The following is a 23,001-nucleotide window of genomic DNA, read 5'->3' on the forward strand; positions in this document are numbered from 1 at the left end:
GGGGTAGAAATTTTTTTAAAAGTTTGTTGTTCCCTATGTTCCCACTCACTCTTTCTCACAATTGTCTTCTTGTTAGACATCATGTCTGATCCTGCATTTTCTGATTCTGCACATTAACCCTGCCAGTCTGCCATGTTAGACACACGCCTCTATCTTTACTGGTCAGAAATGTGAACATGGTGGAATTCAGTGTTAAACGTGCAGATAATACCGTTGAATACTGTGCTACAAAAAAGAAGTAATGACACTGAAACAAATTAAACAAGAATAAATGAAGTCTTGTGAATGGGTAAAGTTAGACACATGATTAAAATTTCTCCTGGACAAATAATATCATCAAAATAATATTTTAACCTGGTCAATTGTTTGTACCAACAACAGCAGAATCACATCAGCCAGATTAAATAAGATGACGGCAAGATAGCTACCAATGTGGATAAACTATTGTAGATTCTGGGATTTGGGGTTTGGTATATATGTGCATGGATGGGATATGAAGATCAGGAGTAAACACAACATATATAAATCAAATCATTATAACCAATGCTCATGTAAGAGGCTACATTAGTGGATGAACATTTGTTACAAGATTGTGAAGAATAGGAAACCTTTTTTGCAAGAGTAAATGTGGCACATTTGGCCTCAAAGAGTTTACCACAAGATACTGTTATGGCTTAAGAACATAAAAGCCAGGATAAACCAGGCAGACATTGGACATCTTGTTCTTTGACTCACACTGCATCACCAAGGTCTACAATTTATATGCTTACGCTGAATGTGAAACATAATGCATACGGACAGTTCTGTCCATTGAACAATCGTTAAAATTCAGGAAAGCCTTGGTGAATCTGTCAGAGTGGGACCACCTACTAAAACTCAGTGAAGAGGGATACCACAGGGACACAACTTTAACCTTTTTTTTTTTCTTTTCCATATGCTGTGCTCTTATTTGCAGTATTCTTTTAATGCTGTTATTATTGTTGTCAAACAAGAGGGCCAATTCAGTTTGTAGGGGGGAAAAAACCCACTCACACTGCATGCCAGGCAATTACATTTCTGGCATGTCAGAAATTCATTAGATTTTCCATTTTGAGATGTCTGGACAGTTAATCAGGCATTGCTAACCAACCCTAAACCCATCCTCAAGCCAAACTCAACTTCCCACTCCCATCCCTGCCAACACCGCTGCTGAAATTTGCCTAATTCCGAGAGCTGATTGGTGACACCCGAATCACTTTTGGAAAACGAAAATTATACATTGTTTGCCTGGCATTACAGGATCCTCAAGGGTTTTGTTAGATGGTGGTTAACTTCCTAGAAATTCTTTAGCTTTACAGATTACACATGAGAATTAAAACCCATAATTCTTTAGCAAAGTGTTAATGCGCAAAACATCCAACACATCCCATTTCCCCATTTCATCTAGGAAACATGGTAACTCCCACATTAGGCTCGGCTATTTATGGATGTTGACTGAGGATGACAGCTTCAGGACGAATTTCTGAAGTGTTCAGAAGGATTTTAACCACTAAGATCCATTCAAACACCTCAAAATTCACTGGACAGCAATTCATCTTTCAGCTGAACAAACTGCCAAAACAACTATAAAGGTTTTCAGGGAGAGGAAGTGAAAGGTTCTTGACTGGCCGAATCAATCATCCCATCCTGAATCACATCAAGGTGTATTTCACTTGAAGATATTGAAGACGTGACCTGTTTTAGTGTCATCACAGGACAAAACGAGCAAGGATAAACCTATGTGTAAACTTTCATGGGCTTATGATTCTGTTATTGTAAAAGCAGTGCCAGAGTGAATTTGTATGGATGAGGTCTAACTATGTATAAATTCACCAGTTTTGCTCAAGCTGGATGTATGTACTTTTCATTGATAAGGCTAATTCATCATTTCACAAAATCAGATAATATGTATTTTGATACTGTCAATGGTTATGATGTGTGTGCTTTGCTTTCTAACATAATTATTTTTTATAATTTGTACCAAGATAATAGCAGAGATAAGTGAGCTAATACTTAGATAATAAAGTTGTGAGAAATAGGATCGGATATCTTCACAGTTAGAGGAAATGAGGAATTCACCATGAGGAGCTCTTCATACAGCCACAGCTTCTCTTTTTCCTTTACCTGGATGCAGCTAATAAAGTGTTTGAAAAAATCCTGATGTTCTTGAGGTGGCGAGAGCTCAGCAAGTATGGTTCTAAGTGTTTCCAAGATAATGATTGGGAGGTTGTGAGGTCAGACCCCAGGAATTCCAGTGAGCCACAATTACTCAACGATATGCTTGGACTGGACTCATTTCCTGGTTTCCTGGTCTTAAAAGCTGTTAAACAAATAAATAAATGTATATAATTCTGCAAGGATTGAGGGGTTAACTACGAGTCACCAATTTCACACATCTTTTGCATGAAACTAAAAAGACTGTGATTTTTTTGTGATTTTTTTCCCAATACTATTTAATTTAATGTTATTTAAGATTGCTATTTTGTTTAAGTATGAAATGACCAACTGAAATGAAGTTAGTTCCTATAGTTCCCCCAATATACATCCAAATACCCTCATATTAAATCTGGCATATTGCACTTTAACCTCATTTCATGGTTTCTTTTCAAATCCAGTGGGCTACAAAGACAAAACAACAACAACAACTGTCACTGTGCAAATATTTATAGACTACGTTATATCAGTTTTTATAAAACAAACCAAAAAATAAAATAATCTCAGATGTAGACAGATCCTACTACATCTAACACTACACAAGAACATGCGTGTCCAGGTCTGTTACCACTTACACCAAAGCTTTCCAAAAATAGCTCCATCTAATTCCCTGAAAGGGAAGACTGCCATCTTTGGGTCAAGAAACGATAAGGAGTCTCCTTCTGACAAGTACTTCACATGCAAATCCAAAATATGTGAATCAGTCTCATGGGCGTGATTATCTGATGGTTACTCATCCAGTCTGTCACATGTTTACATGATTATGCATCTAATTTTGTATCAGACTTGTAAAGCTTAAAAACTAGAGCTGTCTGTGTTTAATAAAATGCTCTAATAATTTCACTGTTTCATAGAATTGTACAATATTCATTCTTCCCTGCTCAATAGATGCGTATTTAATCACCTTGTAACTATCATCATCATTAACATTATTAAATGTTCAATGTTAAATTTGACACTTTGTTGTAGACCTATTTATTCTTTTTAGCCCAAATTTCATAATTTTTTTCCTTCTATCATTTTTTTTTTTTTTGGTAAAAACCGAAAGTCATTTTCAGCCAAACTTTTTCAGTGACATTCCTAATAAATACAACTCACTGATGTTAACTATAACTATATCATGTTATCCAAGTCAAACATACATTGGTAGATTTTATTTCACATTAAAGGGGTCATGATATGAGAAATCAAATTCTCCTTGGTCCTTTGACATATAAGAGGTCATTATACTATTAAAACATCCTGCAAGTTTCATAGCTTTACACCTCCAAGACATCGAAACCTACTTTTACATAATCACACTGTTGGCCCCACCCACTGGCAAAGATGTTAGCCAGTTATAGCAGTGGGTGGTTACATTGAAGGTAAAGGACACAAAAAGCGATCGTTTCAGCCAGAGGGTCAGAGACAGGGTGGAAAACATTTTAAATTACTACATAATTGGCTACATTTTGTAAATTTTTTGGTGCAAAAAAACATGTAAATAATTACATGTCAGGGAAGATGAAAAAAAAAACATGTCATGACCCCTTTAATGAACTCACAACAATCTCCATTTACCTTGACAGAAATTGCGGGCGCAACAGATTGGGGAAAGGGGCGGGGCTTCCAGGTGGTGTCAGTTAAAATCGGATTATTCCAGATTAATATGTTGACTGTCTTATCGCCCATATTTTTTATTGCTGCTCATCATAAACTGCTCTTTTGGCAGATTTTTTGAGTGATAAATCATACTCGCATACTCCGATGTTCAATTGCAGCGCTCCTACACAAAATGTGCAAAGATTGGCAGATCTGATAATATAAAATAATCAGAGTAAAAATCTGATTACTGGATTTTGTGGTCGTGTACTATTGTGTAATGATGATAAAATTGTTATATCACACAAGCCCACTGTTTCATAATGTGTGCATATTCAGAAGAAAAAAAAACACACATTACAATATTCATCTATCCATTTTCTGTACCAGTTATCCTACAGGGTCACAGGGAACCTGGAGCCTATCCTAGGGAGCATGGGGAACAACGCGGGGTATCCCCTGGACGGGGTGCCAATCCATTGCAGGGCACGATTACACACCCATTCACACACCCATTCATACACTACGGACACTTTGGACATGCCAATCAGCCTACCATGCATGTCTTTGGACTGGGGGAGGATACACCCACAGCACGGGGAGAACATGCAAGCACTGCGCACACAGGACAGAGGCAGGAATCGAACCCCACAATCTTGGAGGTGTGAGGCGAATGTGCTATGTCCTAAAACACATGCTGCATACTAAGTAGCATGTCCAAATAATAACGACACCATACTTATTAGCATGTCAGTAATATGTGATTTGAGACTCTGAGGACACAATTATCTGCTGTTATTGTACTGTTGTCTTCTCAGTAGTACAGAAGTGTTATAATCTCGGTACTGTGGTGCGAGTTTACTATCCTCATGGTGTGCAGCTCTAATGCTGACATTAGTGACATAGCTATTTCACTTAAGCTGTCTAGCTAAAAGAACAATATAAACAACAAAAATGTCACACCTGGTTGCTTCTGTTGTGTGTATTTTTATTACCTGAGCTGTGCTATATCTCCTACTGATCTGTGCATTTTGTTTTCCGATCTGTCTTGTGGTCTCGGAGCTGTCTTTCAGCTACAAATTTCAATCTGCTTTTTGTGAAGGCTCTGACTGTGAGTTACTGTTCCAGGATTGCCAGAGTGACTCAGCTGAGAAAGTGACAGAAAGTGAAAAGTACCAGAGTGACAACAGCTCAGAAACTCTATGTGAAAGAGTATGTTTTAAATTCCCTGACGCAGAAATAATGGTTTTGTTTGTTTGTTTGTTTGTTTTTTTATGCCTCACCCTTGAGAAAACATGAGTTGTCAGTTTCTGGTTTGAGCGATATGAATGAATTTCTTTTTATTATTCAAACTCAATTTTTTTCTGTGTATTATTTTATATTGTATTCTGTGTATTTTACATTTCCTTTTATTCTATATGTGCATACTTGTTTATTATTATTATTATTATTGTTATTATTATTATTACTATTATTATTATTATTATTGTGGCAGTACAACACTATGGTATTACAAAAGTGTACAATATAATATAGCAGGGCTGTACAATACTGAATAAAAATGTGATATGTGATAACTTGTTTAAGGGTGTAAAATCAATAAATCAATTGCTATATATTCAAAAACTGAAAATGATATAACCAACATACATGTTTCCTGTTCTTTTGAGGAAAAGAAAGCATCCCCTGCTATCTGTGTTGCCCAAGCTTTTGCGATATGTACATTTGTGATATTTCAATACTTTCGATATATTGTGCAGCCCTATATTATAGTAGAATATTCAACTGCATTAAAAAATATTCAATCTTGTAAGCGATTGCAAGACAAATTTCATTTTAAAAACTGTTATAGAAATTTAAAATATACAGTGCTGACAATGCAACTAATGCATGCATACATTGTTGCGTCCACAACAAACAAGATCCATCAGAAGATGCTTTTAGGCATGTACTGGCCTGTGAACAAGAGCAAAAAGACAGACAACAACAGGGCACAGTTGGGCATGTACTAGATCAAAGAGAACTTTTAAGCTAATACTTGTGGCCTCCCTCGGTAGTTCAGACGAGAGCATACTTGGCTAATTGGAGTGGAGCTAATAGGCTGCAGTGCCTGACTCACAGCAGAGTTATGTCGACAGGCTGTTGGATGTGAACAGGCAAATGAGGGAGAGCACAGAGCAGCCTGTCTCCCATCTCCGAGAAGGTGTGTGTAACCTGCACGCAGAGGTGACCACTTGGTGTGAAAGTGTCTCTGAAGGATCATCCTGCAGCTGGAATTCTCATTTCTCACCTCACAATTAAGGCAGAAAGGAGGAAATTGGGTAGGACATAAGACTCTAATTTGGACCATCTAATGGCATGGCTGGCATCTTTCTCTCTCTCTCGATCTCTCTCTCACTCTCTCTCTCTCTCACACACACACACACGCACACACAGACTCGCACACACAAGACTGAAAAAATGAAGCTGAGTGAAACCACTGACTCAGCACAGACAACTAGAACTACCAGTTTTATAAATGCATTTGTTCTCATCTATTATCTGACATTTTAAATCATAATCTAGAATCCAATGATTCATTTTGCCACCTAAATTCTATGCACAATCATTTAAAATTACAGATATTCTCATTTCACTCCTAAATCAGCTAATAAAAAAGCAGGGGTGTCTAACATATGTCCCACAGGCCTGGAACCAACCTGTTAAAACCCCACATGAATTCAGAAAAGTATTCTAAAATAAAATCTGTTCTATGGACTGTAATTGAACTGAAAGATTTGAAACAAGTAGAAATGGTGGCAGAGATGCCTCAACCAGCATCAAGTCTAGTCCTTCTTGTTACTAATATGTATGCCTCAAATACCCTTTTTTAAAATATACTTTATCCTGGAATAAAGCTATGGAAGAAAGAACGTATTGGACTGATGGCAAAAAAATAAATAAAATAATAATCACAGCCAGAAAATGCTGTCCGGAACATGAAGGTGTAACTAACATCTCTGCATGACAAACAGAAAGGAAGCCATTGAAGAAAAAAACATTTTAGACCTTGATCTTCTTCTAATCAGCCAAAATCTAATCAGCTGGTTACACTGAGAATCCCATATAAATCCTACAAACATTCAACCAGTCATTTTTAATATACAGTGCTAATGAGAATCTCAGATGGCTGCATGGCCGGATAACCTGAAACCACTTCTCAACCATGTAGCGGCGAAAGCATTCAAAAAAGAGCTATTCTTTGTTCTTCCGTAGGGAACGAGAGCAATAAACCGAGCATAAAGTCAGCAACTGACAAAATGTGCGTCTAATGATTTACAAGTCTTCATTAGAAAGCCAAAAGGTTGATGCTGTAACTGTGACTCTTTTCATAAGGGATTACACAGCAAGGGGGGTGAATACTTATGCCATTACAACTTTGACTTTTTTTTTGCAAACTATATTGATTCTTCTCACCTCAATATTCTGGGCTATTTTGTGTAGATTCATGAATTACGATCCTAGACAAAATGTGGAAAAGTTCAAAATGTGGAAATAGTTCAAGCTAAATGTTGAACGAGCACATTAGGGCTGGGTGATATGACAAAAATGTCCAATCACTGAGGACACTCTACGATACTCTACAGTGTAGAAATGTCCCCGTAGAAAAGTATTCGTAGAGTGTAGAGTCTTTACTCTACGAATACCTTTCTATGAGGACATTTATACAATAAATGATGCGTATCGAGATATATAATTCAGCTAACAAACTATCTGCAATACAGTAGTAAGACAAACAAAAATCTGTTAAACTGAGTTTGATGACACGATACTGTTCTTTAATGGCTTTACGTTGTTTTGTTTTTAATTATGTCAAATCAACGGCATCCGTACAGTACCATTAGTTTTTAAACATTAAAACCGTAAAAAAAATACATCACCATACCAACGATATCATCATAATCATTTATCATGATACTGATATTATATTGATATATCGCCCAGCCCTAGTGCTCATATTAAAAGAGTAGTTGATGTGTAGGTCTGATTTTATTTTTTTGCACCAGACCCCCTGACATTGAACTATGTCTCAGAAGCCCAAAAAAAAAAATCTGCGTTTGGAATGTCTGTCAGATTAAGTACATGAGCAAGTGCACATTTCCTCCAAGTCAGTTAAATCCCAGTTACTCACACGACTGATACGATATCCCCTCGCTGCACCTCATAGTTCCTCACGCTCCAGCGGTTCAAAAGTACGACGTCAGACGACAAGGCTCCCTGAGGGTTCAGCGAGGGCTGATGGGAAGATAAAAACCCGGTTTTAGCACACACACATGCCACTTCCTTTCAGTAGTGACATGAGCCAGGCCCCAGAAAACACACACACACATACACAGGGTTAGAGAACACCGTTAGCGCTCATCTGTTTGCACCTTTTCATAAATTCTGCATGACTTTTTTTTGTTTGTTTGTTTGTTTGTAATTATTTCCTAATTTCATAATTCCTCTGCTGCCTGTGAGATAATTAGAAAGAAAGCGTGATGAGCCTTCCCCTGCCTCCTCTCTACAAACCATATTTTCAAGCATCGGTTGGATTTTTAAGAAAAATTGGCAGAATCGAGCGGTTCTTTTCGGGATGGGGTGGAGCTCGGTGTTCAACCGGTGTTCAAAAAGAACTACAAAAGTTATTTGAAAGCTTTTGCTGGAACTTCAAATCTCTGATGTTTTACCTAAGTCCAAACCCACACATGGTGCATACTAATGAAACCCTTAAAGAAGAATAGCTTGCTTTCCTCTTTGTGACAGTTTATGAAACAACTTGGGTGTGACGACAGACTCTCGAGCATGAGAGCGCACTGATATGACACACAGGCATCCGGCGCATCATTAAGCCAGATCTCCGCAAGTCATTTCACGCTTGCCGGCGTAATTGACAGAATATCTCTTATCTACTTTTTTTCCCAAAATAAATAACCTGACGAGAGCTTGCGGCTGGGGAATTTATCTCTGCCACAGATGGTTGCTCTATCATTTTTATTCAGACATCCTCTCTTATTCTGCACCGGTGTCAGCTTTCAGCAACGTCCAAGGAGTTCACTTTTTTTTATTTTTTTTTAATTACTTACTGGCTGAACAGGCAGGGAAGAGCCATTCATAAATAAAACGTTAGAAATGGGTGTGTGATGCCACAGCTGAACAAGCAGAGGGGAATTAAACAGGTGGAGGGCAAAAACACCTGACATATTCCTCTTCTGTTCAACAAACAACCAAATTAAAGTCTACTTACTGAACATGTATTCCCTTTAATATATATGTACAGATTTCTGGAGCAGAAATCAGTACATATCAGTTATTGATATTTTGATGCTGTGTTAATATATATGTACTGCCCCAGCTTTAATATGTTAATTCAGTTTTTAAAAAAAACATCAACAACACACATTTCTAATACATGTTGCCGAACAATACTGTGGAGGATTGATCTTCCTACAGAGAAGGTAGCTCGATAGCTCACCTGCATAGACGCGCCTTCCACCCGCGCCACGTAAGCGAGCCGATCCAACACCGTCACTGTGACAGGTACAGCTACAAAGAATCCGCTCACGAATGCTTTCAAGTATTTCCGTCCAAGTCCTGCTGTCTGAGCCATGTCCTGCAAAGACAAAATAGCGTCCATTCACTATAAAAAGCATCTGCACAGTTTTAATAAATAATAAATAATACATTTTAACTATAGTAATAACAAAATGTTGACTGAAATGATTATACTCTCACCAGCTACTTTAAAAGGAATACCTTTTCACCTTTATCAGCCAGTCATGAGGCAACGGCGCAATGCATAAAATCATGCAGATACAGGACAAAAACTTCATTTAATGTTTACATCAAACATCAGAATGAGGGAAAATATGATCTTGGTTGGGGTCAGATGGCTTGGTTTGAGTATTTCAGGAACTGCTGACCTCACACTGGAATTTTCACAAACTAGAGTTTGCACAGAATAGTGCGAAAAACTGAAAACATAAAGTGAACAGAAGTTCGGTGGGTGGAAGCACCATACTGTTGAGAGTTCAGAGGAGAAATACAAACGCTGGACAGGTAAAGACTTTCCCCTAACTGCATGAATAAACAGCGCTACAGATGTTCCTATTAAAGTGGCTAGTGAGCGTAAACGATAACCATTAATTTACACCAATCAGCCCTAATATTAAAACCACCAGCCGAATATTTTGCTGCTAAAACAGCTCTCCACCTCTTAAGATGTGCTGTGGTATCTGTCCACTTTCTTCCACTGCTCCATGGTCCAGTTCTGATGCTCACATGCTTCAACTGCTTTTGGTGGTGCACAGGGGTCAGCAAGTGTACTCTGACTGGTCTGCGGCTACGCAGCCCCATACTCAGCAAGCTGTGATGCACTGTGTGTTCTGACATCTTTCTATCATAGCCAGCATGAACTTTTTCAGCAATTCGTGCTACAGTAGCTTTAATGTGGGCTTGGACAAGACAGGCTAGCCTTCACACCCCACGTGCATCAATGAGTCTTGGGCACCCACGACCCTGTCACCAGTTCACCGGTTCTCCTTCCTTGGACCACTTTTGGTAGGTAGTAACCATTGCATACTGATAACAAGACCTGCCATTCTGGAGATGCTCCGACCGAGTCGTCGAGCCATCACAATTTGGCCCTTGTCAAAGTCGCTCAGATCCTTACACTTGCCCATTTTTCCTGCTTCTAACACATCAACCTCGAGAACTGACTGTTCACTTGTTGCCTAATATATCCCACCCCTTGACAGGTGCCACTGTAACGAGATGGTCAACATTATTCACGTCGCCTATTTTAATGTTATGGCTGATTGGTGCATATACAATGTCAGTATTAATTTTATTATCTGACAAAAATAATAGTTATATTTGGTCATTTGGTTATTTTCCAAAAGCAAAGTTTCCAAAAAGCAAAAGTATTAACTGGAAAAGTGCATTTACTGAAGAACATGTAGAGTGATTGTGCAGCTTTAGAAAGTCCCTGTTGTTGCTAGGTGGTAGACATTTTCTGTAAGGTGATTTTTAATTAACATTTATGAACGGAGTCTCCAGTGTCCGTGCATTGTAACGTCGGTACGTTTTCCACAGGGGAGTCCTCAGGACAGAGGATTCTGCGATTTCTAATTTCTCTCTAATATAACAAGCTGCATTTTTTTTTTGCCTTACTTTGTCTTACTAAATTCAAGACAGAGAAAAAAAAAAGAGGCTGATGAGAGAAACATTCAGAGCTGCTACAAAGTAAGTGATAACAGAAACAATATTGTCTCACAGATGTTCCAAAATATTAAATGCAACTATAGATGGATAAGAACTATTACACATCATTGATTACGAATCGTAATTGTTGGCAAATCCCCATGGCATAAGCGCTATCACTGTTGTTCTGTTATAGAAAAACAATCAACTTTGTGTGATTTTTTCCCCTAGAACACCATATCCTGTAATGTTTTATTCCTAATTTAAACATTTAATTTTTGTAAATGTTAAGACAGGTCTATATATGAATATTAGTCATGTGATATATTGTGATATTCTTTTTTATTTGTATACTGTTTGTATATCTATAGTTGTGTACGTATTTGTAGATTGCTATCCCATTCATCTACACTGTATCCATGCAATTACATTTATATCTGACCAGTGATCATAATTTGTGGTTGAATTCATGATCCTCATTATCAGTATCATCAATTATATTAATAATAAAAACAGAATAACTGTAGTCTACTGAATGCTGTCTTCCTTTCTGCTCTGTATCTCCATTCCTGCATAAATTAGGTCTTTTGTACAAACAGTATGTAAATAAGGGACTGCTGGGCGGGCTAAGGTTTCCACACAGCTCAAGATTTTACATTAGTGAGGCACAAATCACTGCTCATTTCAATGTTATATGACAATTTCCTCAATAATGTTGCAGGCGAACAGCTTGTACGTTGTTTTTGAATGAATATGAGCTACTTGCGCTATATTGACTTACTTATTTTATTTCATGTGATAATTTTTTTTTTTTAAATCATGACCCATTCACAGAACATTTTGCTCATCTTTACACTTTAAGTGCTTAAATTCAACATTGTGACAATATCATAAACCGTCATAAAAGTTTAGTAATATGATATAAACGTGTCATATAGATATATGTATCACTAGTAAGTAAGAGAAAATTTAAAGCAGCCTTATGGTTTAATTGTCTGAATCCTCATTGTACTACTAATTATTTCTGAAAATGAACTGAACTGCAGCCTTTCTTGTATTCTTACAGCACACCGCTTTTGCCTAATTATGAATTCCTTTGCTTAAACAGAGGACATAGTAATTATGAAAACCCCAAATAGACCTTTAAGATTCATAAAAAAAAAAACTATTTTGCAAATTACAACTGTCCTTTGTTCTGGCAGCTCAAATAAACTTATTAAATGCTAAGTGAGGAACAACAAATGCCTATTTACTTCATTTTAATGACAGTACTGGTACAGTGGAGGCTTTTTGGAAAAGGTCATTTCATGTCAAATCACTGTGGCTCAACACCATGTCATGTGGATCATCTGAACATACAGAAGGTACTATTGGATATTAAAGATAATATCGTATATAGACTGTAGCAGTTGAGTAGCAGTGGAGCAGTTTGTTACTATGTAACTGAATGTCAGTTAAAGAAGATGGCATTGTAATTTTGTATCTTTATCATTTTGAGTGTCATATTTTCTGATAAGTGAACGGAAGCAAGACCAATTAGACAGGGTTTACAGAGAAATATGTGGAACTACTTGTGTCTTATTGGCTGACAGCTCTCAATTCTGCCAAACGCTAGCTCACACAGACAATTAGTGTGAGGGGAAAAATGGATATGCGCCAATTTTAATTTTTTTTTTACCAGTATGAGCTGGTAAAAAGAGCTATCAGTAAGAACTATCGTACTTTACATGACACTGTAGCAGCTAAACCCACAGAATGACAGCTTAGTTCTGCCTCCCCTTGGCTAGCAACACCAAACTAGCCTAGTCTCGTGTTAGATAGCCAAAATGTTTTATATTTTATTGGTCTGGTAATGCTGCAAACAGTGATAACACCCGAGGCAGGTTTTGTGATAAATCTTCTTTTTAACCAATTAGACCATGCATGCAAGAAAAAAAATGCATTTAAACAATCTATTTAGAAGTATGCCCTGCTGAAAAAATAACAATCGAAACCCTCATCGAATTTGCAATGGTTTTAATGGTTATAATGGGAATTGTATTGGTTTTAATGGAAACTGTAACGGTCTCTGTAGGTCTATACTTGTAATTTGTTGCCTTCTATCGATGGCATGTTGTGTCTAGTGGATACCATTAAGAACCAATCAAGGTAATGGTTTTAATTGTTAGCTGATGGATTGTAATGGTACTGTATTTGTTATGGAAACCATTAGAATTTCTTTGATGGTTTCTGTTGGGGGCTTTTTTCCAGCAAGGCATTTTAAAAAGTTTTTTGATAGAGAAGAATCTGAGCTCAGCCTCGGATGATAAAAAGTCCAGCTAACGCCCCTGGTATATAGTTACATTTAATTTTGTAGAACATCCATGAAACAAGCTAGATCTTGTTATCACTTATATAAACCGCTATAAACGGCTTTACCCTCACTAGACTCTTTTTTTCTGTCTTGAAAAAAACCCCACAAAAAAACCCCGCAGCTTCTCATGTAACAGAGAAACCAGAAAACGCATAGTCCTCTGTCCTGAAGACTTTGCTGTGGAGGAGAACATAGTGACACTGGAGACTCCTTCCATAAATGTTAAACAAACATCTCCTTACAGAAAAAGTCAGCATAACAATGATTATACAGTTTCTTCTGTTAATTAATTATCAAAATAAATTTAGGTTTCGATTAGATTTCGATTCGTATAATGATTATACAGCCTAATGACTGCATATATGACTGGACAAGAGACCCCCCATGTACTTCCACTGTGCAAGTTTGAGGACTTTTTTGATCAAAAAGGGTATCGCCATACTTCGAAAATCAAAGAAAGAGTCTGCCCAGTAGATGGTCGGACAGTGGGTCCGCATTTCCCCCGCACACACTGGTGACTTATTCATATGAGGAGCGTGTGGGCAAGATGGTGCATCAGCTAACTCAAAGTGGCAAGTACTAATTGATTATTATTAATTAATATGTCAAATGGTCAATTGTAGTTGTATAATTTTCACAAGTATATTGATTTTACTGTTGTCAGGAAAAGATTTTAGTGCTTTAAGTCATGACTTAAAGTCATTAAGCTGACACTGGCCAATGCATCATTTTAATCAAAGTATTGCAAGTTTAAGTCGCTAATGTAAGGTACCAACTGAAAATATACTGATAACAGCAGTAAACATGCTAAAATCAAAACCACCTTTTTTTTTCAAAGCGAAAAAAATAAATCACTGCTCACCATTATTTTCATCTAGCTCTGGGCAGTAAGTTACCCACCTGAATGGGGACGTGCTCTTTTATGCACTGCTCATTCTGTATGCGCAGTTTGTTTAAAAAGGAGCATTTGGCTAACTTACGAACTTCCTGTGTTTGCTAAGGTCATAGTCAATACCTTGTTATGATATTTAGCTAGTGTTAGCTGCCTTGGTTTATGCCATCACTTCATTCATCCATGTTGGTTTGCTAGTTATAATATCAGTACAACGAGCTCATGAAGACATCAGAATGAGCAATTTACCGCATGGGCATAACCACGCATTCTTTTTGGGGGTTTGTTCCTAAACTCTACCGTTTGTTAAGGAAAATCGGTGTGTGCCCCCCCTCCAATTGTACACTTGGTTGCGCCTATACTCAACGCAAGTTCGTTGATATATTTTAGCAGCTCTGTCTGTAAGAAATGGAGACAGCAGCCAAGCGTAGAAAAGTGCAGCAGAACATACTTTTTTCAGACAGTAAGTAACTAGATACCTAAATAGTAGGTAACCGTAGCTTAGTATAGAAGGCATCACACCTTGGCTTGGTTTGTTCTTAACGTCAATTAACTTTTGTAATTTGCACACCCACGAAGTAGGCTAGGCTAACGTCAGTTCCAGTTTTTGACCATTAGCGTTACTTTCACTTGCATATCCTCCCGCCAAGTTCGCTGTGAACCCTCACGTTGTGACAGACTGTTATAAATGCGAGTGGAAGTGAAGAAAGTTGCACAGCATTTTGTTCCTTTACACTACATTTGGCCTAAGGACAACTAAGTGATTTTACAAATATGAGGCTCAGCATAATGCTGAGATGTGCTAGCTTAGCAACGAGAGATATGAAACTAACGTCTGAGTTGTGGCCATATTGAAGTTATCCATGGCAGTTTGTCTTTAGAATTAACAAAAGAAAACTCCAGTACCCTTTACATAGCTAACGTTTCAGGTTACCACTATATATTGTTGTACACTGTGTACACTTATAACATAGCAAGCTAAACAGCATGATGACATTAACATAATAAATGATACCAGTTACACAAACAGAATATTCAGTTTGTCAAATTAAAATGATCATCTAAGTCAGTCATTGCTCTTCTGGGAAAATAATGGTACCTCGTCACAATGCAGGCAGCACAGCAGCAAGACATTGAGAGGGAGAGGCAGGCTGAATGGAGTGGACATGCAGATGATCAGGTGAGAAATTGTGTTATGGACAATAATGCAGTTAGTAGAGCACATAGGTACCTAGCTTAATAGGTACCTTAGTAAAGGCACTACAGGCATCTTGTGCCTTTATTAACCATCTTGTGTATGGATTACTGTAGTTTTATGGATCTTATTTGAATCTTAAGATCAGCATACTGCAGTCCATTTAACTGCGATCATTCATTCATTGGTGATAAGATGCAGTTATTTCAACACTACATATGTTTATTTCAGGAGACTCACAGGGATGTAGGGACAGAAGTCGTGATTGCATGTTTAAATGTTAGCGTGTGTGGTTTGCCTGCACACATCTTAGCTCGCCTCTACTTGGTGTGGTAAGTTTCATGGTAGGTTATGGAGCAGAGAATACATCTGCCCACAGGACGTCCACAGCACCATACAATTTCCACATGCTGTATGAGCTTCTATCACTCAGAAATCACGTGAATTCACACGATAACTGTAATCCTAAAACTATGTTCTAAATAAGCGAATTTTCAGTATCAAACTTTGGATGGGGGGTGGCTTGGACCCCCCAGTGACCATACCATGGTTACGCCCTTGACATACCGGGAAAAACTACAACGAACTTCTGGATGATTACAATAGTTTATTGCAGAACAAGACATGGCTGTAATCTCAGTGTGTAAATGCGAACATGGGAATTGGCAGGGTTAACAGTAGTACTACGGCCAGGTACTAGAGGCCCTCAAAGACATTTTGGCTTCGCGTTTAAATTCCTGTTAAGATTTTGTGCCACGCCTATACTGTATACAGTGATTGAAGCTATACAATGCCTGTGAATTAACTCTTACAATACAAACAATAACAACAAGTACATTAATATAAACCTGTAATCTGAATTAAAGTCAGCATTACTCTCAGAGCTGCTTTCATTTTACATTTACGGCATTTGGCAGAGCGATTTCCGTTTATCTCATTCATACAATTGAGCAGATGAGGGCTTGATCAAGGGCCCAGCAGTGGCAGCTTGGCAGAGTTGGGATTTGAACTCACAATGTTCCAATCAGTAGTCCAACATCTTAACCACTGAGCAACCACTTCCTGTCATGTTCCTTAGTAAATATTAAGACTGAATGGAGCCTCGAGAGCTGTAATGCCATTCAAACCTCTAATCTTGAAGAGGATCTGACACACCTTAAACCCTAGGACAACAAAGCAGCACAGTAAGCCCATTCAAGCACAAAAATTTGTAATGTCAGGTGCATGCTGGCAATTTAAACCCACTTTCCATTAAAATCCATTAATCAAGGTTATTTCGAGACAAATACTGAATGAAGGTAATAATCCAATTTTTTCCAACAAAGCTCACATGCAGGCTCGTGCTAAGCCGCCTGACGGGTCTGAGGATACCAGCTTCAGAGGGGCTGCAGGAGCTGAGGGGATAATAACAACTGCCAGGATGGAGTTCTCGGAAATCTGAGAGAGTCCTGCTGGGAAAATCTGAACCGAGTAGCTCAACAGAAGGGTCGCCACCATGGCTGTGCTTTGGCACTGGCAAACTTTGCCATGGAAAAGACAGACACTTTCTTCCCCAGTCCACAACATCCCCTCCCACCCCACCCCCACCCTTCCCACAGTTCACAGTTCTATGTTGATGACTGAAATTGTATTTCTCTTTATTTCTTTATTAAACAACTCACTGTGAAGTTTTCATCTCAGAAGCGGGAAAACCAGGCGAAGGGGAAAGAGCTAGCAATAAGCAGTGCTAAATTATCTGCGCTGATATATGGAGAACCCTACCAAGTGCCATCTGTCAAGCCGTTCTAACCGTAATCGCTTTCCAGAGCCTGGTGCGAAATATTTCTGCTTTCCTCACAGCAACACATGACAGTCATTTTTTGCATCTCCCAGGATGCTATTTTAGTTAATCTCTCTGTAATCAGACAACCCACATTCTCACCAGGAGCCCACACGCTGAGAGGTGGACTGGACCAAGTACTGCAGACCAGCATTGTATTCAAAGCTTATAAAAACATCCACTTAGTACTGATAATTAGTGTTAGATTTCAGAGTTATTTCAGGGTGTATACACTGAGTTGCGAGTTTATTAGACAATAGTCTTGTATCTACGCTCCATCTGTTGCTACAGTTGGTAACTGTGAACTATAAAGCAATCTATATGGAAAGTTTACAAGACAAAATGGCCAATGAGCATAAATACAACGTTGGTGAATTGACAAGGGTGGACCGATCAGTAGCTCAGACGTCCAAAAAGCTGAACATTTGTTTTTATTCGAAGTTGCCCAGCAGACAAGTAGGATAATCAACTGAAAGAATAAACAAAACTACTCCTGTCGCAAAATAAATTTTTTGCATTTGACATGTAGCTATGTTTACACTCATACAACAAACCTCAGAGCCATAACTATAACTCATGCTTTTGAATCGAATCCCACAACCTGATGCACTACATGATCTAACTGATGAAGAAGAATTAGCGTATACAAAATATAGTTGATCATTTTAGAATCAGGAATATGCAGGTATGTGGAAAAACATTTTTAAAGTCACGTTTTGTGGGTTTTTTTTTTTTTTTTTTTTTTTTTACGTACAATGCACAGCTTACAACTGAAGACTTGGTCAACAACTTGCTAACTTTTTGTCGTGGGCTCAACCATGATGTGCTACATTAGAAACATTGTTAAAGGATAACAATCAAGTCATAGTCTAAATTAATTCTTTCACCTAACTAACTAGCTTAGAGGTCAACTGACTGATCGGTTTTGCAGACAACGGACACAACTGGGAAAAAGTATCGGTGTGGATTTTTGCCGATAACCGATAGTTGATAGATAACCAGTTGGCTATCGGAAAAAATCCACACCCATAGTTTTTCCCGGGGTTGTGTCCGTTGCGGGAGCGGCTGAGAAGGGTCCGCTGTCATTATACAGTACGAGAGCAGCCTCTAGAGGCGAAATAAAAACTATCACTTACCATTTTTGTTGTATTATTTGAAGTGTTTTTTTTTTTATTCTAAATGGTGCACTTATATAGTGCTTTTATCCAAAGCGCTTTACACTGTGTCTCATTCACCCATTCGCACACAAAGTCACACACCAATGGTAGCAGAGCTGCCATGCAAGGCGCTAACTTGCCATCAGGAGCAACTTGGAGTTCAGTGTCTTTCCCAAGGACACTTCGGCATGTGGAATCATGTGGGCCGGGAATCGAACCGCCAACCCTACGATTAGTGGACATCCCACTCTACCACCTGAGCCACAGCCGCCCATATTTCTTTTGGATGTCTCTATTTTTATTTGTTATATAGAGTGTTACTTTTTGGTTCAGTTTAATAATTTATTTACTTAAATATTTATTAAAAGTTAATATTCATATATTTATTTAATTTTAAAAAGTACAGTGCATTTTCATGGTACAGTCAGTACTGTTTACTTTTGTAATAAAGTTCAGCAATATTTTACTTTGAGTGTTATGTTTTCATTCAGTATCGATTTTCAGTTGAGTTATCGGTAAGTACCGACCACCTTATTTATGGTATTGGTAAAATCCACTATCGGTCGACCTCTAAACTAGCTCACCTATTACATTATGTTAGCTAACATTTTTTAGCCTGGTCAGTGAGGTTTCTGGGCAACCAAACATTAGTGGTCTAGCTAATAAATTGATTATTAGTCCATCCCTGACTGTATATATGCACAGAAACACTTCTTCAATTCTACAGAATTCGATTTTTTTTTAAGCCACAAGGAACACACACCAGTAAGAGCCTGATAGATTGAAACCTAATACATCACTGTACACATCTGCAATTACAACTAATTAAATTAAATGGTGCACAGTGATATTACATACAGCAGAAACATGCTTGTTTATTCTCATCCTTCCAATTTTCTGCTCCTCAACCAGTGATTATAAGCAATTTCATGAATTCCAGCTTGAGACTGAAGCATCACAGTGACATACTTTGATCTGTAATAAATTCTGCTCATTCCACATGGATTCCTCTAAAAATCATCCTTCTCACCTTAGAGACATTCTAGCAGGGGGTGCAACAAGATGCTCTGTTTAAGCACTGAACTGAACTATGCATTTATTTTCCAGACTTTATGAACTCCATGGATTAATATGCAATTACTATGTTGGATACATACCTATTTAAGTTTGCACACTGTATGAGATGATGTTGATAAATTCTTGGCCGATCTCTAGAACAGATTGTGCGATAAGATTATATGATGCAGATCCTCTAACAACAGATCTGCGATTAAAGGAAATGGCTACATTCTGCTTTATGTCATCATTCGAGCTTATGCTGCACATGGAGTTGCATAACCATAAACATCCTTCTAAGTGAGCTTGAGGGTATTTTTCTGTCTGTGTTTTGTTTACGTTTCAACACCACTACTACTGTATTTGTAGCTGTCCCGTGACTTTGACGTAATGCTATGTTATCCTCCTACTGGTGGCTTTTGGAAGAGAGTTGTAGCAGCACTCACATTTTTAAAGAGATTTTCATCAAAATTCTTGTCGTTGGTTGACTTTGGTTGCAATATAATTGGCACTAAATTGGCTGATTATGAACACATCACATTACGTGCTAATATCATGCAACTATGACTCTTACTTTACACTCTCATTTTGTGCCAGGTAAGTAAAAAAAAAAAAAAAACTAAACTAAAACAAAGCAAAAAATCAGAAACATTTTATTCTATTTTCTTTTCACTATTTCTTTACACATTAAAAGAAACTGAAAACTATGCAGTTGTGTACACTTACAGCTACACTAACTACTAGTATAGTTTTGAGGGGTTGTTCATATGAATTCTGTTTGCAAGATTGTGAGAAATCATAAGTGAAACTTGCGGTACAGTTGTAACACCTGTAATAATTGTACAGATTCTTGATTCAGAATGTCCCAGTCTCTTATTAAGAGTAGCAAAACGTGGCAGCACAGAGACAGCAAAGATGCATGCACTAATTTCCGTGAATTGCATTTGATGCAGAGCTTATACAGATGTTACATTTATTTTATTTCTTAAAATCATAGAATTATGATTAAACCATGCTAACCATATGCCATACCATAGTAATCATGGTTACTATAAGAAAACAAAAAAACAAAAAACAAGTATCTATTGTAATGACTTAATATTTTCCAAACCAATGAATGTATGCTGGTTTAATTTTGGTGTTTTAATTAAACGTATACATACTGTAATGTTTTGTGGAAAGTCTGTCATTTGAATCAATGCTGAGTAATTTAACTCGAAGTATGCTACAGCGGCACCAGCTCTACCCTACAAACTGATTCTTTCAGATTAACACCTGCAACCTGTAGCTTTGTTTACTAATCCCAACTACTGCCAGTTAAATCAACAATATTTCCCAGTTGATGAATGAACAATCACTAATTGCATTAAATCATCTTTATATCTTAAAATATGTTGTAATTACTTAGTCAGGTTCTGACCCTGGTCCTGGAATATAAAATATCCTGTCCTGCACATTTTAGAGTTCTCCCTGCTCTGACACAGTTATTTTAATTCAATTACAAAGCTATTTAACAGGGAAAATATTCAAATGTACAGGACAGAGTGGTACCCAATAGGCCAGGGCTGGAACCTGTGGCATAACCACTCTTATTTCATTGCAACAAGCTGCAGGAGGATGGACCTGTGTCTAATAGGTGATGGCAGCATTATTATTATTCTTCTGCATGTAAAAACAGTGCCAAGGTGCACAGACACACCACGTGAGAAATCAAAGCCTGGATTCATTCCTGCATGCATGCATATATCGCTGTCATATGTGCACGATGTATGCGTGATCCTTTCCAAGCGCGCGGGCAAGCTTTCGTGTCTTTATGTGCTTCTTTAATGACACGTGCAGAAGTCCAGCGTCCCACGCTTTATATAACCTAGCTAGCTATGCTAACGTGTCTTGCTAATATTATGCTAAGTGTCATACTCTTTAACTACTGTACTTCATTCGTGGACACTTTCATAGAGCTATATTTAAAAACGGTTCAACGAAAGGGGGAAAAGATAAAGTGTGTACGGTAGGATAAATCAGCACGTGGCGGAAAGGGAAGCTCGTCCCTAACCGACTGCACGAGCTATTCACTCACCTACACTGTGATCCGCTTGCCGCTCCGGTGCCACGTCACGGCCACTCGATGTACTTGTCCGCGCGGTCCTAAAGCTCGCCAGTCTTAACCCCATATACAACGCCGTATATTAGCATTGAAGGCTAACCTCATCACATACAATATATACTGTACAGTAGGGACCAAAAATCATGTGTGAGGGAAACGAAATGATCATATTTATATGTCTTTATACTTAAATACACATTTTTAATATTACATTTACAGCATTTGGCTGACACCCTTATCCAGAGCAACTTACATAGATCTCATTTATACAACTGAGCAGTTGAGGGCCTTACTCAAGAGCCCAGCAGTGGTAGCTTGGTGCTGGGATTTGAACTCATGACCCTCTAGTCCAATGTCCAATGTCTTAACCACTGAGCTACCACTGCCCAACTAGTTCACTAGGTTCACTATATCAACTAGTTTCACCTCCAGCAACATTGTACTGTAGGGTAGTTTTATATCCTGGTATGTTCATCTCTCAGTTTTGGGAGGCTGCGTTGGCCCTCATTAGGCAATGTTCTGCCAATGCTGGCAAAGCAGCACCTTCTGTAGTAACCCTGCCAATTTGGACCAACACTCAAACAACAGTGGCATTTATAAGTGGGTGAAGTCAGTTGGTGGCCCAACATTGGGTCCAAATTTGGGCCAGTGTTGACACCTAATGGAATGGCTGATATTGGCCCAAAATTGGCAATGTGGATTTAAAAGTGGATGAAAGTCTGACACCTGGGATTAAATTTTGATACTTGGGAATCATCACGAGTGAATATTATGGAAGACCCATTTGTTGAGTTGTCTATCAGGAAAAATGCTGGCCCAGGACCAAACCCCATCCTAATTAGCCAGTATAGATATTTCTGTAGTAATGTTAACTAGTTTCAATGCTACAAAATGTTACAAAGAACCCATATATTGACACAGGAATCATTAGAAAAGTAGACCAGTTTAGCCAGATTTATATGCTAATGTTAGGTGGTTAATGTTAAATACTAGTGTCGTGAACTTGTACTAGGGTACTGATGTAACATGCAAAAACTGTTTATTTTAAAGTCATCAATGGTTTTATTTTATTCAGGCAATTTTAAGCCATCTTGGCAAAGCCCCAGTGCAGTTAATTCCAGTCAGGCCTGACTACTATCTACTCAAATGGGGTGAGACCCATGCTCCAGATATTTCAAACACAGATTTGAAATCACTGTGAAAGTAATTTGTGTTATTCAGTGTCAATAACACCAAAAATAAATTACATTTTGGTTACTGCATGTTTCTCTAGAACAAATGAGGCAAATTTTGAGGACATCAAACTTATTTATGATTATTTTTATGGCAACTGTGATCATATTTCATTAAATATATGTCCAAAAGGTTTTTATTTAAATGTTCATATCAGT

At 38.0% G+C, this 23,001-nt stretch overlaps 1 protein-coding gene across 3 annotated transcripts in view; it reads right to left on the reverse strand.

The window, feature by feature from the left end:
- The window catches only part of immp2l (inner mitochondrial membrane peptidase subunit 2), a 135,241-nt gene extending 113,585 nt beyond the window's left edge, over window positions 1-21,656 (reverse strand). For all 3 annotated transcript variants that reach the window (XM_017473810.3, XM_053682138.1, XM_053682137.1), the window contains exons 1-3: window positions 21,584-21,656; window positions 9,308-9,445; window positions 7,985-8,088 (exon numbers count right to left, since the gene is read on the reverse strand). In XM_017473810.3, coding sequence (XP_017329299.1) covers window positions 7,985-8,088; window positions 9,308-9,442 — 239 coding nt within the window. In that variant the 5' untranslated portion in view covers window positions 9,443-9,445; window positions 21,584-21,656. The remainder of the gene's footprint in view (window positions 1-7,984; window positions 8,089-9,307; window positions 9,446-21,583) is intronic.
- Window positions 21,657-23,001: the final 1,345 nt, after the last annotated feature.

Source organism: Ictalurus punctatus, chromosome 8 (genome assembly GCF_001660625.3).
Source record: "Ictalurus punctatus breed USDA103 chromosome 8, Coco_2.0, whole genome shotgun sequence".
Lineage (NCBI taxonomy): Eukaryota > Metazoa > Chordata > Actinopteri > Siluriformes > Ictaluridae > Ictalurus > Ictalurus punctatus.